Source organism: Phaenicophaeus curvirostris, chromosome Z, assembly GCF_032191515.1.
Source record: "Phaenicophaeus curvirostris isolate KB17595 chromosome Z, BPBGC_Pcur_1.0, whole genome shotgun sequence".
NCBI lineage: Eukaryota > Metazoa > Chordata > Aves > Cuculiformes > Cuculidae > Phaenicophaeus > Phaenicophaeus curvirostris.
Genome location: NC_091431.1, coordinates 37,540,087 through 37,559,346, shown reverse-complemented (window position 1 = coordinate 37,559,346; position 19,260 = coordinate 37,540,087). Strand labels below are relative to the sequence as shown.

At 42.6% G+C, this 19,260-nt stretch overlaps 1 protein-coding gene across 3 annotated transcripts in view; it reads left to right on the top strand.

Annotated features, from left to right (window-relative positions):
- Nucleotides 1-1,483: 1,483 nt before the first annotated feature.
- The window catches only part of CEMIP2 (cell migration inducing hyaluronidase 2), a 49,429-nt gene continuing 31,652 nt past the window's right edge, over nucleotides 1,484-19,260 (top strand). The window contains exons 1-2 of one of the 3 annotated variants that reach the window (XM_069880815.1): nucleotides 1,484-1,573; nucleotides 15,920-16,256. In XM_069880815.1, coding sequence (XP_069736916.1) covers nucleotides 15,932-16,256 — 325 coding nt within the window. In that variant the 5' untranslated portion in view covers nucleotides 1,484-1,573; nucleotides 15,920-15,931. Of the gene's footprint in view, nucleotides 1,574-2,554; nucleotides 2,719-15,907; nucleotides 16,257-19,260 lie in introns of those variants that run through there. The other 2 variants (XM_069880813.1, XM_069880814.1) reach the window with 2 other exon arrangements.

Below are 19,260 nucleotides of genomic sequence, written 5' to 3'. Positions count from 1 at the left end.
GCTCTTTGTAGACTTAAGGCTGAGACTGTTGATCTTCTTTCTGTATAGAAGTGTACAAAAAGTAATTACTTTCTGTTCTGAGACTCTGGTCTTTCAAATGGATAAGCAGCACTTTGTGTTGAATTAAAACAGAAGTGTTTGAAGAGCAACACATTTGAAGAGTTTAGTTCTATTATTTCATGAGAACAGAAAACATATCCATCTGGTAAAGTCATCTTTACAGATACTATTTGTGGAAGCAATGCATTAAGTGAAAAGAATTTCTGAAAGGACATGCTTAACCCTAAATAATTTATGGAATACAGGGATTTCCACAAATTAAATTGCATGAAGACTTTGTTGGCATTCCTGAGTAATAATTAAGCATTATTTTTAAAACAGGATTATATGTCAAAGTGTAATTGAAAGAGTGTTTTGGGTTTTAAAAAAACAACTTTCAGATCAGACACATACAAAAAAACAGAGCTTCCAGTAAAAAAATGTACACTTACCACTTATTTGCTACAGTTTCACCGTATGTGAATGCAGTTTGCCCATCCAAACAGGCAACTGAATTAGTAATTGGACACGTGATTTCATTGAGCAAACATAATATAAAGAGTCAAATGTATGTCCAGTGCCATGCTGTTTCGTTGCTTGTTGTAAATATTCAATTTGCATGTGCATTTGTCAGAATGAGGCAAAGGTTTACAATCACATTTGTTAGAAGGATTGTGCTCATAGGCATTTAAAAAAAATCAGGCTAAAGAAGAAGGAATAGAAACACAGAGACATGATCAAAGTGAAGATGAAAGTGCCTTATTACACACCCAAGGGCTTCCTTCACTGTGCTTTAATGAGAAGGGCAAGTTAGGAATTGTCCCAATACATTTTGTGTCTATATAGACAAATCTCTGTGTTGAGTGAAGTATTGCTCGGAATGCCAGTCCCGAAAGCTATCACCTGAAGCTCAGGCTGTGGAGGCATAGTCACTGCTTGAATTCCTGCAACTGCTCGTTCCATCGTGGTCCCAGACTACAGCAACTGCTGTTTTACTGTGCAGTAGTCTGCAGTTTTACCACCCTGAATGCTGCAGTCATAGTGAAATACTGCAAGCGAGGGATCCTAGTGCAATCTCTTAAGATTTGAGACTAATTGAAGTTGATTTGCAGTTTATTACTTAGTCAGTAGATGTCTCCATATGCTGTGAGCACACCCAACGCTATGCTTACTGGTAAACAGAGAAAAAATCGTTGGAACCAAAGTTACATGGGGCAGCGTTTATAGGAACATAAATGAGTTGTCACTTGGTTTCCAGCGGCCTCGAATTTTCCCAAGGAAATAATTATGTTGGAAAATGCTAGCTGTATTTCCCAAACCTCGGAACCTCCCGAATCCCGATCTCAAATGTGATCAGAGCTCGGCTGGGTGTTGGTTTTTTTTTATTTCTGAGTTTAGCCCAACCTCGGTGCGCTGGGAACGCGCTGGGAACGGTGGGAGGTCCCAAATTTAAGAGAAGCCCGTTGTCAGATCTACATCAAAGCTGACAGCCTGGGTGGCTGCGGTGCCGTGGAGCTCTGTGTTCCCAGCAGAGGTAAGTCCTGGAGCTTCACAGCCTATCTTGAGCTTCTAAACCAGATTGATGTCCTTTGCTGTGGACTAGATGCAGGCAGTGGTTCCTTGAAATTCAGAACATTTTTGGGTTTGGTTTGATTTTACTCCAAATAAAATAAATTTCCGGAAAGCGGAATCAGATTTTCCAGCCTGCTCTTTTCTGAGGTCAGACTGCCCGGGCTATGACTCCTGTAAGTAACTTTATTCCCTTTCAGCCCAGTAAGCCGACCTGTAACCATAACCGTCGCGCACCTTTCTGCTCTTCTCTCGTGTTGCCTCTCACCTGGTTTGCGCATCCCTCCCTGACGTACTTCGGCGGCGGCACGTTGTGTCTCCTCTCCTCGCTGTCTCCCTACTCCTTTACCTGTTCTCCTACACCGGGGACCTCCTACACCTTCCCTGGCATCACCTGAGCACTTAGACCGAGGACTTTTTTTGGAGGTGCTTTTTTGTGGCGTTTTTTGTTTGTTTGTTTTTGTTTTTTGATCGGCCACGAGAATCTCACGCTGTGCTCGTTATTTTAGCTGTAATTTAGCTCTTTTTTTCCCCGCCGCCCGGAGGAGAGCTGTGGGTCAGGGCAGGGTGAGAAGTGCCCCGGGTGCTGCAGGGGCTGCAGCCGGACCCTTCCCGGCTCCTGCCCGGCCGGGGACGCGGGCAGCGCCGCGCCGAGCCGAGCCGCGCCGAGCCGAGCCGAGCCGAGCCGAGCCGCGCCGAGCCGCGCCGAGCCGCGCCGAGCCGAGCCGAGCCGAGCCGAGCCGAGCCGAGCCGAGCCGAGCCGAGCCGAGCCGAGCCGAGCCGAGCCGAGCCGAGCCGAGCCGAGCCGAGCCTGCCTGAGCCGCACCGCCCCGTTCGCGGCCTGGGCGGTGCTCGGGGCGGCCGCGCTCCTCCCCCGGCGGGGCGGGGGTGGCGGGAGGCGGTGCCGCGGCGGCGGGAGCAGCCGCCTCTTTTCGGGGCCGAGGATCCATCGCCCCGGGGCGGGCCGCGGACGCTGCCAGTTGCGTAAGGGCGGGAGCCGGGGCGGGGAGCGGCGGGCGGTGGTGAGGAGCCGGGCGGCCTCCCGCCGTGTCCGGGGCGGGAAGCGAGATGCCGCCGCCCTGAGCAGCCGCCGCGCCGCGCCGGGCCCAGGTGAGCGGGCGGGGGCGGCCGCGACGGTCTCTTTTGTTCGCGGGGCTGGCGGGAGGGGGAAGGGACGAGGCGAGGCGAAGAGGGAGCGGAGGCGGCGGGATGGGGCAGGTGCCGCGGCGAGGGCTCCCGTCCCCTCGGCGCCACGCTGGGGCCGTTGCGGCGGCGGCGGCCTCGCGGGGACCTGCTGCGGGGCCGGGGGGCGTCCCGGCCTGACAGGGATCGCGCTTCCTGTGCGCCGTGACCGGCTTGCCGGCTTCCCTCGCCACAGAGGCGAGGAAAGGAGGGAGCCGGAGCTGCGTGTCTCAGCCCTTCTGGTGAAAGGGGCTGCGGTGGCGGGTGCCCTGCGTTAGTGCCGCATCGCGGCGAGGGCTGCGCGCTGAAGGTGCTCAGCCTCGTCGCCTTGTTTGTGTTTTAAAAGTGGATTAGTGGCACGGATTCTTTAAAAGGGGAGAGATTTTATATTCCCCAGTAGCCGTAAAAAAAGGTGCTTGGGGCTTGACGAGGGCAACGTGATAGGGAACTTAAAGTAGTACTTCAGATCTTTGGGTGGCATTAGTCAACTTCTGTTGAATCACAGAAGATTTGTAGCAGCTTATCTAGGCTACTGATGTGAAATGGCCCACGGGTAGCAGCAGGGAGCGAGCGAGATTCATCTTTGTTCTTGCGGGGTCTGATCTGTAGCTCATGGAGGTGCTTTGTCTACATGGATCCTGCGCACTGCACTGCCCACATAAATGTGACATCTCTCATCACGTCAGGTTCGCTGGCCTGCTTCTCTTCCTCCCTGTTAATTCAGCATCCATCAGAGTCTATGCCAGGGGTTCAAGCTACGCAAAGTGTCCAGAAGGATACCAGTTTTATGTAAAGCACAAGTAATGCCACAGCTATGAAAGAGTTCGGGAAGAAAAAGAAAGAAAGGGAGGAGGGAGGGAAGACAAGTGAGAGGATGTTCTGAGGTCCTTGCTAAAGTGAGAGTGCAGACGTGTTTTCTGGAATTTAGCATCTAAGCTGAACAAGTAGCTGTGGCATGTAGTGGTTTGAGGTGTGGGTCGTTACTTTTTCAGTGGTGGACTGTAGGGTTTTTTAATTACGAACATCAGCAATTTAGCCCCACTATATCTTGTGGGAAAACTGGTGGTGAGGGTTGAATGGAAGCTTTGAACCTGTTCATCAGACTTGTTGCTAATTGGTGAAAACACTAAGCAGTAGATGGTGACCTCTGTGTGGAAAAACTTGTTTTCAGCAGGCCCAGTAAAATCCACTAAAGGTTTCCCAGACGTAACTGGTCCCATGAGTGGGAGAGTTACCATTTAGTGGTAGAGTTCACATTTCTTCCAAGCTGACAAACCAGGCAATGGGGCAGGCAAGCAAAAAGTTTGTTTTTCCTCTAATGCATGAATATAAAAATAAGTACAGCACAAGGAAATCTACTAGTCCTAGAAGTATGAAGAAGAAACGGTAGGACTTCCTCAGTTGTTTCACAGCTTTATTTTTTTTAATTATTATTTTTTTAAAATCTCGGTTGATACATATTTGAATAGCTTGTACTTGAAAGGAGGTTAGGAGGTTTTATTTCCATGAGTAATAATAGGGTGCAGTAAGACAGGTGCATTTCAATATGATTTAAATACTTGAAAACAACATTCTTATCATCAAAGATTCAAATGGATGCCTGCATACTTTGGGACCATCTGAACAAGAAATGTTCTTTAATTATATGTAACTTATTAATTTCCTTTTAATACCGAGCCCAGTCATTAACTTCCCCTATTGTGTGTCCAGCACATTGCAGAAAAATCTTTAATAAGCAGTTTTAGCATACTATTTTTGTGCACTTTGCAGTAAGTCAATTCAGCATCTAGATGTGGAAGTCTTGTTTGCAGAAAATGAGCAGTGTTCTATGGGTCATTATTTTTCCTCTGCATGAGGAAAGAAAGATGGGTATTAGATATGTCAAGAATGTTATTTGGTGACCCAGTTATGTACATCTTGCCTGTTCAGTATGAGATAGCCTTTGCTTTACCCCGGGAGAGCGCCAATCACCGTTTATGCTGGGATCAGAGCTCCACCTCCTCTTTGTTCTGCTTTTCATGGGAGCTGGGAGGAGACCTGAGTAGGAAAAGGAACCTCCTGTTCTCGAGTGTTTGCTGGGGACTAATGCTACAGCCTCTACAGCTGTAGAGGTACACCGCTGCTACCCCTGCCCCACAGCTAAAGTAGCTCCTTACCTGAGAGGCCATGTCATCCATATCTGCAAGGCAGCTTGTCCCACAGTGCTTGGAGTGACCTGATTCTTCACCTTGTGTGCTTGAACCAATTAATTAAAAATTGCTGTCAGAAATTAGTGGGAAAATTATCACAGAATCACTAGGCTGGAAAAGACCTACAGGATCATTGAGTCCAACCATTCCTATCGACCACTAAACCATGTCCCCGAGCACCTCGTCCACCCATCTTTTGAATACCTTCAGGGATGGTGAACCAATCACCTGCCTGGGCAGCTTGTTCCAGTGCCCAATTACCCTTTCTGTGAAAAGTTGTTATTCTGGTGTCAAGCCTGAACCTCCGCTGGTGCAGCTTGAGGCTATTTCCTCTTGTCCTGTCCCCCGTCACTTGGGAGAAGAGGCCAGCTCCCTCCTCTCTACAAACTCCTGTAGAGAGCAATGAGGTCTCCCCTCAGCATCCTCTTCTCCAGGCTAAACAGCCCCAGCTCTCTCAGCCACTTCTCCTAAGACTTGTTCTCCAGCCCCTTTGCCAGCTTTGTTGCTCTTCTTTGGACACGCTCCAGAGCCTCAACATCCTTCCTGTGATGAGGGGCCCAGAAATGAACACAGTATTCGAGGTGCAATGTCCCCATTGCCAAGTACAGAGGGAGAATAACCTCCCTGGACCTGCTGGTCATGCCGTTTCTGATCCAAGCCAAGATGCCATTGGCCTTCTTGGCCACCTGGGCACACTGCTGGCTCACGTTCAGTCGGCTGTCAACCAACAACCCAGGTCCTTCTCCAGGCAGCTTTCTAGCCACTCTTCCTATAGTCTGTGGCACTGCATAGAGTTGTTATGCCCTAAGCGCAGGACCCGGCATTTGGTCTTGTTAAACCTCATACCACTGGTCTCAGCCCATCAATCCAGCCTGTTCAGATTCCTTTGAAGAACCTCCCTACCCTCAAGCAGATCGGCACTTCCTTCCAGCTTAGTGTCATCTGCAAACTTGCTGAGGGTGCACTCAATGCCTTCATCCAGGTGATTGATAAAGACAGTGAACAGTGCTGGACTCAGCACTGAGACCTGACAAACCCCACTTGTGACTGGCCTCCAGCTGGAGTTAACTCCATTTACCACCACTCTTTGGGCCTGGCCATCCAGCCAGTTTTCTACCCAGGAGAGTGTGCGCTTGTCCAGGCCAGTGGCAACCAGTTTCCTAAGAATGCTGTGATAAAATTGTGTCAAAAGCTTTACTGAAGTCCAAGAAGACCTCATCCACAGCCTTTCCCTCATTCAGTAAGTGGGTCACCTTGTCATAGAAGGCGACCAGGTTAGTTTGGCAAGACCTGCCTTTCATGAACCTGTGTTGACTGGGCCTGATGATCTGGTTGTCTTGCATGTGCTTCATGATAGCACTCAAGATCACCTGTTCCATGACTTTGCCTGGCACTGAGGTCAGACTGACAGGCCTGTAGTTTCCTGGATCCTCTCTCTGACCCTTCTTGTAGATGCCAGCCTCCAGTCCAGTCTTCCAGGACCACTGGAAGATGATGGAAAGGGGTTTTGCAAGCACGTCCACCAGCTCCCTCAATACTCTTGGGTGGTCTGGCCCCATAGACTTGTGAGTGTCTAATTGGGCAAGCAAGTCCCGTCCTAACCATTTCCTTTTGGATCATCTAGTAAATCTCAGTTTCTCTATATTGAAGAGTTATGTGATAGGAGCATAGTCTGAAATATATCAGTGAAGTTCATCTGTTGCATTCGTAAGACAGTTGTATAAAGTCACCTGAGGTATACATCAAAACTTGGTTAAAATTCTTTTTGTACATTACAGTTTCTTGTTTGGAAATGAATCATAATAAGACTTGGTCCATTCTTAGCTCATCTTTACTAAACAGGATTTCGCCACTGATTTAATGGAGATGTTTTTGGCAATAAAAGTGGGAATGAATTGTTTGGAGATGTGGGTGTAGAAATCCCCAGAAATATTTTATTGGAATAGTAATGCTGAGAAAGAAAAACTGTATATTTTGATGAAAGAAGTGGGGGAGAAAAGTGGCATATTTGCCAGTAGGAAAGGAAATACTGAGGGCATTAAATAATGCATACTTCAGAATTTGTAACTGATTTTATTCCTATGTTGTGAAGAATGTTAACAAAGGGGAATGTACTAGTAGCTCTTCTATCTTTTTGGCACATGGGATTAAGAACGGAAAAAAAACCCCACCAAGAGTATTGCAGTTATGCAAAATAACTAGCTGTACCTGGCAGGATATTACAAGACTTGGCTGTTGAGTACAAAGTTCTTGGCATTTCCTAGAAAGGAATTTACCACAGTAATCCAAAATATGAATGCATCTACCAGCTCAGCAGAGTGCATGCTTAGCAGTGGATTAGAAGCTTTGTTTTGCTTTTTGAAGACTTGCTTCTGCTTTGAGATAGTCCAAATACACTCTTCATGGTTTTTATGAGGGAAAAGATGGAAAATTTTTTTTTTCTTTTTTTTTAAATTATACAAGAGTTTTGGGCCACATAAGTTGAGTCACTGTATGTTAGTCACCAGGTTCTTTACTTGGTAGTTCTGTGACTCCTGGCTACCTGGGAACCACAGAGCATGTTGGCTTTCCCCAGTGTAGCTGTAGAAACTCTTTTTTCACAGGACTGTTACTTTTAAGGCTTTGTGTTCTCAATGACCTGGTGGCTATGTGCCCTGCCTTTCTGCTGGAGGCTACCATTCCTACAGCAAGATGAAAACTATTTCTATGTTTCAGCTACTGTATATCAGTCTAGCATGTTACTTTAAGCCGTCAGGAAAAGCTGCATTTTGTGCTGATAGTATCAACAGACAATTGCAGTGGCTGAGAGAGGATTTGGCTCTGACAGGAAGAGGTGATTTTGGAAAAGTGAGTGCAGAAGACAACAGTAGAAGAATGGACACATCCTGTCAGACAAAGTATACATCCAGACAATTACCTGATGTCTGACAGTGATGAGTAATAGGTGTCTGGTAAAGATACTGCATAGTGATACTACTGCATCCAGACTCCAACAGTTTACCATTCAAGGACTTCCTAAACTTGAGGCAGTATTATCTATGCAACAATCCTTGACTAACTTCTCTTCTGGGATCTTGTTGCTGTTTGAACATTCATAAATTCTTCAAGTCAGTAATGTCCAGCACTGACTTAGGTTCAGAAACTCACTCCCCACCCTGGAAGAGACGTGAGGAGTCATTTGCATTCTGAACGCTACTTCTGACTGTACAGACCTATGTCATATGTCACCTCTCCTAGTCATCCTTCATGAGAATGAGGCATCCTCTGAGTGTTCAAACAGCTAAGAGGTGCTCATGTCACAACAATTTGCTCAATGGATGTGATTTGGAGCTCCTAGCTTAATTATCTTTTATTGCAAACTCATTTAACTTGGCCTATGCAAATGCAAGAAAACTTTAAAAGAATGCGGGTGTGCAGCTACAGCAATTCAGCTTCTCAAAGAGCCTTGTTTTCTTTGCAGCCAATGTGCAATTAAAAACTGCAGAGACAATCCTTCATGTAAGCAGAAAAGGGGTAGCATATCATTTGTTGAAATGTGAGTTGGACTGAAAAAAAGTTATAAGAACTTGAGAGCTTTATCTGAGAAGAAAACAGGAATACATGTGAAGAACCAGGACGAAGAAGAAGAAATACATATACTGATATGGAAGACAGCATGTTATGCTACTGATTCATGTTTTAAATAGAATTTAAGCAAGACAATCCATTGATAATTCAGTGATTCTATCAATGCACTCAGAAGTTCCTTGGAGCATTTATGCTTCTGTCTGATGATCAAAGCTAAAGATGGAATCTGACTCTTTTCCCCACAGCCTGTTACATTCTATAATGTCATATATGCTTATTATCTATTTATGAAAGTTTTTCTAATTTAATAAGAAGAAAATGGATATCTTCCTCCTCTTGAATGGATTGCAGACCAGAACTCTGTTTCGTCAGTGATTCAAAGTAGTGCCTGAACTGGATTACACTGCTCTGACATGTATTACCATTATACAAAAAAAAAAATAAAAAAATTCTGCAGTGAAGTCCTAAGTTGTAGCTATTTGGGTTGGGATGCGTGTTCTTGTAGAGACCATAGATGTCTGTGGATACCACTTGTGGTCAATATGAGAAATAATTTTTAAAAGTGGTTTTTTTCTCCTGTTTTTATTTTTTCCCCTACCTTCATCTTCAGGTTCTCTAAGGTAAATGCTGCAAATCCATTACTTTCACGTGGAAGCTGTTGACTTAAACAGAGCTATTTATTTGCTTAAAAGTAGGCTTGTTCTTAGATGCATCACTGAGCTGAGGGAGGCCAAAGTCTTCCGTAAACTGACCCTCACGATATCCCTACGAGGCTAGTGGCTACTTTTTTTCCTCATCTTACAGGCTTAAGGCCCAAACAGACCGTGACTCATGTGGCAAGCAAATGGCAGAGATGTGATTCAAATGCAGGTTTCCACTCTCGATGTCTTATGCACATTAATCTTTCATTTCTGAAAATGAGAGAAACTAAAAATTATTCCATTCTTGTTGCCAGTTTCAACACATGTGCTGGACTTCTTGGTGTGCTCTGTTGGATCCTCTGTATTTAAGGCATTGGTCAATTCACTTGTACACAAAGAAAAAAGTGGTTTCTGAACAGTTTCCTTCAGCATAACCTGCTGTTGTTTTAATAACGAATAAAAACCACAATAGAGTTCCATAATTTGTAAGAGTTTTATAAAGAATAACTGTGTCAAGAGGAAACAAAGGGGAAAGAAATAAAATCGCTGGAAGTGTCAGGCTTCATTTTAGATACACAAAGTACAGTTCCATGCTGTGGTTGATGGCTTATGTTTCTTTGTTTCAAGATCTGAAGATGTTACAAATATATCAGAGCAGAGTCAAAACTGCAGTGTCTTGAGGTCAGTTAAGAACAGTTGAATTCTTGCAGGACCGTTTCTGGTGTCTGGGAACTGGAAAAGACCAACACATCCTTGCAGTTTCTGCAGTATGACACATCTCTGCAGAAGAACTATGAAAATCCCTAAATTCTGCACATGAATTTTCTGAAAGCTTGCATATTTCATCTGCTGCAGCAAATGCTTTCCTGACAATTATGTAAATGAAACCAAGTGACTGCTGCAGAGCTCATTCACATGAACTGTGGATGAAGAACAAAAGCCCAGTTATTATTGGAGGAGGAAACAATTTTTCTTGTACAAAATGCTACTTTGATCTTTCAGCTTCATCCTTAATGGATATCTACCAAACCCCTTCAGAAGAGACTGGGCACCAAGTTTGTGGCTCTGCTGTATGCTGCAAGCTGTGAACTCAAGAGTGGTTTTGCTTGATGTGCAGCAATTTCATACTTGTTCCCACAGACAAATACATATTCCACAGGCTGAAAATTACCTGTCGCTTTCCCTTGGGAAGCAATCTTCTCACCATCCTCTCCCCTTGCACCCACATTCTTTCTAGTTGATAGATAATAAATAAATCATTTTGCATATCACCTAAACATATATATATATATAAGTAGGGAAAGTTTAATTATATAGGTTTGAAATTTGCTTCTGACCTGAAGAGAGGCTCATGCACTCAAAAAAATTTCATGGAATCATAGAATGGTTTGGATTGAATGGGATTGAATTTGGAGTGAGTAGGGATGTCTTTAAATCACTCAGGTTGCTCAGAGCCCCATACAACCTGACTGTGAATGTTTCCAGGGATGGGGCATCTGCCACCTCTCTGGGCAACCTATTCCAGTGTTTCACTAGCCTCTGCATAAAAAAATTTCTTCCTAATATCCCATCTAAGCTTTTCCCCTTTTAGTTTAAAAATATTACCACTTGTCCTACTATTACAGGCCCTGCTAAAAAGTTTTTCCCTATCTTTCTTATAAGCTCTCTGTAAGTATTGAAAGGCCACAATAAGGTCTTCTCAGACTCTTCTATAAGGTAAACAACCTGAACTCTCTCAGCCTTTCTTCACAGGAGATGTGTTCCACACCATTCATCATTTTTGTTGCCCTCCTCTGGACTTGCTCCAACAGTTTCATGTCACTCCTGTGCCGAGGGCTCCATAGTGACAGTATTCTAGGTATGGAGCAGAGTAGAGGGGCAGAATCGCTTCCATCAACCTGCTGGCCATGCTCCTTTTGATGCAGCTCAGAGTACAGTTGGTCTTCAGGGCTTCAGGAGTACGTTGCCTACTCATGTCCAGCTTCTCATCCAGCAGGACCCCAAAGTCCTCCTCAGGGCTGCTCTCAATCACTTCTTCCCCCAGCCTGTATCGATACTGAGGGCTGCACAGACCCAGGTGCAGGACCTTGCACTTCACCTTGTTGAACCTCATGAGATTTTCACAAGCCAACTTCTCCAGTTTGTCAGGGTACCTCTGAATGGCATTCCATCCCTCAGGGGTGTCAACCTCACCACTCCACTTGTTGTCATCTGCAGACTTGCTGAGGGTGTACTCAATCACATTGTCTATATCATTGATGAAGATATTAAACAACACTTGCCCTTGTGTCCCCTGAGGGACACTGCTCGTCATTTCATTAGACTAGCTAATGAAGATTAAGACAAGGTGCGTATATAGAAGTATACTGTAAATATCTTGTATGCTGGCACTTCTGTCTCTTGATCTGTGGTATTTTGAAAAGACTTGTCCCAAGAAATGTGGTCCTCAGCTCCTCTAGCTTCTCTTTTGTTTTATTTTTAAGACCTCTTAACTGTACATCCTTGAAGTGTGCTTTAAGGGAAGCGTTAATTTCTTTGCACTATATGGAAGTAAGCATATTTCATTCACAGAGTTTTGGAAAGATGCAACAGCGTGGGAGCTTTCTATTGCATTTGACATGTTTTGTTACCCTAAGCATTTGATAGCAGAAAAGTGTGAAATAATCCCTATGGTTTTGGGTGGTGTCAGGTGAAGTTTTGAATACCTTGTGAAATTATCCAATTGGGTTCCAGGAAACCAGCACCAAACCAAATAACAAATAAGTGTGACACTTGCTTTCGAGTGCCCACTCACATCTCTGGAGATTCAGATGTTATCCTTTGGTTGTACTTTGCATATGTTCCTACTTTCTGCCAATGTGGAAGAATGTGGGTTTGTGTGAGTATGTAGAAGTGGCAGAAGTTAAAAGTGGTGAAATAGTATGTGAGGAGACTGGAGATGTTGCAGCCTGTTCAGTGGCTTATTGCTGTCTGTCTGGTGGGGTTTGCTGTCCATACAGCTCAGGTGCTGTGTTGGCAGAGCCAGACTTGCAGGTATTCACTGGTTTTACTCAAAAGCTGTTCAAAATAAACTTGTTTTTTCCCAAAAAAAGTGTTTTAAACTGAGGCAACTAATGTGAGGAGTATGGAAAGTACTTGCTTGCTTATGTTATGGGAAGGCGTGCATAAGCAGAAGTCTGGATTATGTGGAGCAGCACTACACTTGCAAAAGAGCGATGTGCAGATCGTGTAACCTTCCAGTACATGGATATTAACAAGTATGTAGTGGGCTGAAGCATCTGAGATGCTCTTATTTGAATCCATGTGTTGGAAGCTCCCCTGGTACTGGTGAGCTGGAAACACTTGCATAACTGTGGCTCTGACAGAAAGCTGTGGTGAATCATGGGTTTGAAAATGTTGTATGATACCCTACTAAAGGCTGAAGGAAGAGAAGTTTGGGAATACTCAGACAGCAGTCTGCCTGAATGGCATGGGAAATAGCAGATATGAACAGACTGAATTCTATATAACTCTGTTAGGTAAGGTTAATGGCTGTGTATTGTGCAAGAACTTGACTTTTACTGGAATCACTGTGAAGCAAGCTACTAAGTAAATACTGTATCACTTTGTATACTACAGTACTACAGTACAATTGTAAAAGTGGTGGTCTTATCTTGGAATGCACCATCAGAATGCTCAGATTGTGAGGTCCTTTACAAGAACTCCTGCTGCTGTGGGTTAAGAGATCCTGGTGACAGAAGTGAATCCTCTCTGGTGTTTTTAATTGCAGATGGTCTCCTGGGGCCTTTGATCTCAACGTTTTTTACCCACCCCTGCTTCCCCTCCCCACCCCTTTTTTTTTTTTTTGAAGCAATACTGCATAGGCACAAATCAAAGGGAAATGTCAAACCTTGAGTAGAGAAACAAAGAGTGTTACATGGAAAAATTCAAGTGCATGGGAACTTGAAAGGAAATATAGTATTTAAGTAGTTAAAACAGATGAGGTTTTTTTTTCCTTGCATTTTAGTCAAACTCTGTGCAGCCAAATAACCTCATTCTCTAGGGCCGTGTAGCTGGCCATATAGCTAATTGTTGCACTTGCATTTGTGTGGTACTATCTGAAGACTTCCACAGAATAGAAGTGAAAAGTCAATAATTTATATCAGGTTATTAATGTGTCTTAATTTTAAAGAAAATCCAGTAGCCACTTTACAGTTTAGGAAAGATCTTTCTTACAGCTAAAGAATTTCAAATAACACAGGAAGAGGGAAGGAAATGTTGAAATACTTACTCCTGTTGTAATGGAAAATGATATATTAAATATTTTGATTGTGCTAAGTATCTACTTATAGCTTTGTTTCATTGTTTTTATTTTTTAATAGGTCTCTTTTGTCCCTGTCCATGGCAGGGGGATTGGCATTAGATGATCTTTAAGGTCCCTTCCAGCCCAAACCATTCTATAATTCTGTGATTCTATGATCCTCTAAGGCAGTCTCTTTTCCACTCATCCTTGGGGTGACCTTTGTTTGCACTTGAGTGAGATAGTTTGAAGAATTTTACAGTTTGCAAAATGAGGCTCACAAACAAGGTGGAATGCTTTGTGCAAAACAAAATATGCTTGAAATATGACATAAGTGTTTTTGATATCAATTGTAATGAATGATTTTATTCATTAAATAACTAGCAATACTTTAAGAAGCCTTAATAGGCAAAATTGCAGTAAAATTATTTTGTAAAAGTAAGTTTAAGTTTTGTATAACCATTCTGGATTTAGTTAATATAGCTGAGCAGTTAACAAACTTGTTATATCTTTGTGTCATGTTATAATGAACGCTTTGGAGTAATTTTGTCTGTGTGATAGATAAAAGCCTTATCTGTAAACTTTTTAATCAAGTTTAAGGAGCTGGGGGCCCAAAGTGTAAAAAAAATTTCAGTGCTGGATCAGATTTCTCCAGATATTTAATTAAAAAGATACTTCAGTATTTGTTTCAGCTGGACATAAATACTGCCTTTGATTTAGTTGAAAAGCTTTTTCTCTATTCAGCTTTAACACCACTTCTAAAACATAGAAATGGTTGAGTTTTCACTGCTGAAAAATTATTAGTTGAATGTAAAAGCACTTGTGGTGAAAGCAAGCTGTTCCACAGTGCTCATAACACATTGGCCAGTCAAGTTTGAGTGGAGAAGGTCAGGTTTGGGAAGTAGTTTCTCAAAGTACGGAAAGGAGAATGCTGAAAATCAATTTGCTACAATGTGCAGGTGCAAGGAACGTTGTTGGAGGACTACGCATAGTTTTTGCACTCTGAGATGGCTACTCCAGTTAATATTTCAGTGCCTGTATTGTCATTGTGCGTACATCTGGAGATGTATTGTCTCCAAAGAAAGGGCATATATAACAACTCTTTTGCCTTGAAACAGCGAAGTATCAGATTTTGCAGCATGTGAGACAAAAGGCTCCTTAGCTGCTTCCCAGAGTAAGGTTACAGCTGTCATGTTACTCCTTAATCAGCGTGCCTGGCACTTCAGAGTATAGCTCAAACTTCCCTTTGTTTAATAAAAGAGAAGAAGGATCTTTATGCTCTTCCATTTTTTATAGGTTTTATTTTGCTATTTAATATACATCATCTATGCCTAAATCCCCTTCAGAACTGAGTTTAGAAAGTTGAGTTTCAGTTAATTGAAACTTCAGCAGCCTTCCCAAAAATCCCTTCCCTAAGACGCATTAATTAAAAAAAAAAAATCATGGCAGCTTTGAGAATACTCCATACAGTACAACACAGCTGAGCAGAAAGCATAAGAGAACAGTCAACTGAAGTTTTGTATCTCTTAAATCAAACCAGAACAGCATGGTAGGTTAGAACTGCTGATGAGGATGGGCCAGATAGTGATGCTTTTGTTAGGCTTTCCTCACTAGTTGCTGTGGGAAAAGATAGAAACAATGCTAGTAACTGGGGAAAAAAAAAAAAAAAAAATAAGTAGTGCTCACTTCTGGGTGATAGGTGTAGAGATCTGAAGCAGTGATGTTGCTGCAAGGCTTTGAGACCAAACCCAGGCATTTCAGCAAAAAGAAACACCATGAGGTTGGCTGATCAAGGTGCAGATAACTTTTTACAGGACTATTCTTGATGTACCTTTGCTAGCAACCAAACTTGTGTGTTCTATCTGCCACAGCTAATTAGAAGCATTGTCTAAGTTGCATCAGCATGTATGTAAATAAAATTATGTTTAGTATTTTATATAATATATTTAAATGATTTTTACTGCTTGTATTGTTGAAGGAGGGCTTGCTTCAGCTTCTTTTCTGCACAGGAAAACAATGAAGAGTTTGTTCAGTTTCTGCATGCAGAAGAAATACATTTAGGCATTCTTTGTGTAGCTAAAGGAGGGGTTGCTAGCTTTCTCATTGTTCAGTTTGTTTCTTAATTGCATAATACAAGTTAACTATGATAACGTTCTTTGAAAAATACCTCGTAGAACTATGAAGAAATAGTCTGGGCTGTAATGCGTTTCCATACCAGATGCTTTTGAGTTTAATTTTGTTTTCAGTCTGCTATACCAGGGCAAATGACCAGTAGCAACTGAGTCACTGATACTTTTTAAACAGCCATAGTTTCAGTGGCTGTTCTTCTACAAAAGGCATGTAGCTTAAAATTGCTTTTTGTTTGGTTTTTTGTGGTTTTTTTTTAACTTTTATGTATTCTAAAAACCTGTCTCTTATTTTTTCCCCTCTGTGTGTCTGTGTGCATGTTCCAGTGACTCTATAACATGCAAGACACTGATGCCAGGGGGAGCTCCCCTGAGTTCCTTCGGCCTCAGAACGGGAGCAGTCACAGGTCTTCAGGGTACATCCCAGGGAGAATTGCTCCTCTCCGTCCCCCGCCACCATCACAGAGCCATGCTGCAGCTGAATTTACCTCTGCAAGACAAGAAGCCCGGACAAGACTCCCATCCTTACCAGTGGATCAGCACCGCCGTCAGGCAGAAGCCAACAGGCATAAAAATACTCTCATTTGCTTTGCCATTTCTAGCCTTTCACTTTTCATTGCACTGGGGATTTTTTGGGGAATAGCTTCAAAATATGCTCCGGATGGTAAGTTCATTTGCAAGCAAAATCATGCTAGATGTTATGATTACTGTGAATATTATTCAATAATTCAGCTTCAGGGTTAGTATTAAAAGTTACATTGAAAAACAGGATGCGTATTTAATATTGAGGAAAGTGGTGTTTGGGGTTTGAGATCAGCTGCTTTTTCTGTGATCAGTGTCATTTTTATATTTTTTTTCTGTGCATGATTTGATTTACTTTCATGAAACAAAAAGTCATAGCAGTAAGTAAAGACTGCTGGTGAGGGAGAAGGAAGCATGAATGTTGTGTAGGTGTAATTATTTTTATCTGCAGCAGAATCTATATGATATTTTCACAAATTGCTGGTAAAGTGAAATTCTGTCTGTTTAAGCAGTAAGTAAGGAAGGCAGTAAAAGAGAGTTTAAGTAAAAATATTTTAAATCTAGGAGGATTTATACCAACAGTGTAAGTTTGCTTTGTTTACTCACAAATTGGGTGGGGATCTTCTTGATCTATTAGCCCTGATTTTTTTTAGCTCACCTTAGAAAACCGGGGAACTTTCCTGGAATTTGGAAAACCTCCCAAATGTGTCAGTGGTTATAAAGCATGAACAGGTGGTGTGAGTAACTGCTGATCACTAAGTATACATCCACCTCACTAAATACTGCTGGGAGTTGCTATGAGGTGCAGTTGCAAAAAGTTGATAGCATGGATTGGGACATGCGTTGTTGGTGTTTGGTTTGGGGTTTTTGTTTGTTTAAGGCAGAAATCAGGTTTCTAAAGGCTAAATAGGGTTTTGAGTTGAAACTGTTAACTGTTATGTTGCAACAGACCTTAGACTCCTCAGTGGCTTTTGGCATAGTAACTCAAAAGATTCGGTTTCCAAAGTCAATGCAGCACAAGTTGAACAAGTTAGATAACCAGTTGAGGATTTCAATATTAAGTACAAAATGGATGCACACATCTAACCCAGGCACTCTTGGTGGCGGCTTGTGGAGATGTCTTCTTGGGTGAATTTACTTAGTGATATTGCATAATAATTATGAAGAAAAAAAAGCCTGAGGTAAGTGGAAAGTTACTGCTATGTAGTGTTTCAGATCACTGCTATCAGGAGTACTTATCTGCAGGAAGTTCTTCAGTTATAGCCAAGTCCAAGAGAAGGCTGAAGGCTGACTTAGCCAGTTGACTCTGAGAAATACTTTGTGGGGGGAAGAAGAACCATTCTTCTTTGATACCGAGACTTCAGATTTTAATTAACTAAAAGTTGTAGATTTTGATGATGGCTTTAGTAGAAATGGGGTGTTACTGTGCAATGGAATATGTAAAGTAATACTCCCTTTATGCCTTAAAAGGTGATAATATAAAGGAGATGACTTGCCCTTTTTCAGAAATGTGATATTGGAATGGTTTTGTTTCATCTACGCTAGCTCATTCTAGAGACATTGAGTTGTGCAGACTTTTTAGCACTAGATGCATGGCCAGCATATGGTTGATGGATAGCTGGGGATACTGAGGATATTGCAGGAAGAATTGCTCTGATTTAGTAGGCAGGCTTTTCTTTTATCTACAGTAATGACTTATGTATGGAGTGAGGAGTAACCCAAGGACCTGACTGCTATTGTTTAAGTTCCACTGCTGCTCAGTGGAAGTCCAGGCCAGTTTTCAACATCAATTGTTGCGTTGTGTTTTTCTGAAGTGTCTCTGAGTTATGCTTTAGAGAAAGCCATCATGCACCTTTTGAAACCTTGGCACAAGAGAAACTGCTAGAGGCACCAAGGAAAATCTGGATGAGTCTGCAACTCCCCAAAAGTTTTCAAACAGATTGAAATGTCAATATGTTCATCTCCAATGTAGCACATGTGCTGCTGCAGCCAATGACGTCAGTTCTGGCTAGGTGCAGTGTTCCTAGGGGCTAATTGGAAATCCATATTGTCAGTAGTTTTAATGGCTGTTTAAAAGGTAGTGGAGGGAATGTGAGACTTAGCAGTAATTGTGTGTAAATCCTAAACCTCCGTCATGCCTTTCCCAAAGGAAAAATGATACTTGACTGCATTTCTGTTCCTGCCTATCAGCTGCTTTCTTTTTTCCTCCTTGCTTTTATCTTCCTGTCATCATCTTTTTTTTTCCTAAAGAGTTTTGAACACTGGAGAGATCAGGGAGAGCACTGGAAATGCAATTTCCTTCCGCATTTCCAGGGGCTTGTGCTGCAGGGTCAGGATGATAAGCTGGGGAGGTTTTCAGGGAAAAGTTCTGCATGGCCTTTGCGGCTCTCAGCTGGAGCTTGCCCAGGGTAAACAGGATCCTCAGAAAATTTAGCTGCCAGACTGTGATAAAGTTCTGCTGTGCATAGTATAACACTGATAACTTTTTCCCAGGGGCTTTAAAAACTCCAGACTCGGTGGCTAAGCAGGTAGAAAGAAATATTTAACTAAATCTAGAGAACTGTTTCCTGCCTTTTCTCCTGCCAGATTTCATATCCTTTCTCTAGCATGCGGAAGATTCAAGAATTTTTTTTACAGGCTGTTTTTTTTTTTCTGTAATTGTTTGTTTGCTTTTTTTTCCACCATTTGCAAAACATCACTTCCTTCCCTCCTTCCCCCCTGTAGAAGCAACCAAACTTTAAAGAGAGCTGGCCCAAAAATGCTCTGAAGCAGAGGCTTGACTGGAAAAAATTGCAACACGAGTGGTTAAATTTGGAGGCCATAGCTACCAAATGTTTTTTGTTCTATGCTTCTGTTTTCATTTAACCTTAACTGTAGCGGCAATGACCATGGTCTGTAAAATCTAATCAGTAATTTTGGAGGTAATATATGGTGAATTACTAACTACTAGATATTTCCCCACTGCAATTGCTAAGGGATAATTTCAAAGTACTTTTGCTGAGCATATCTGATCTGCTTGCCAAAAAGTTGATCCACTGTGCTTCAGAAGCATGCTTGTGTTACAGAAGTGCCTGTTTCTGATGCTGATAGTGTCTTTGCTGGACTGCAATGTACAACAGATTTAAATATGTCTTTGCTTTATTGTG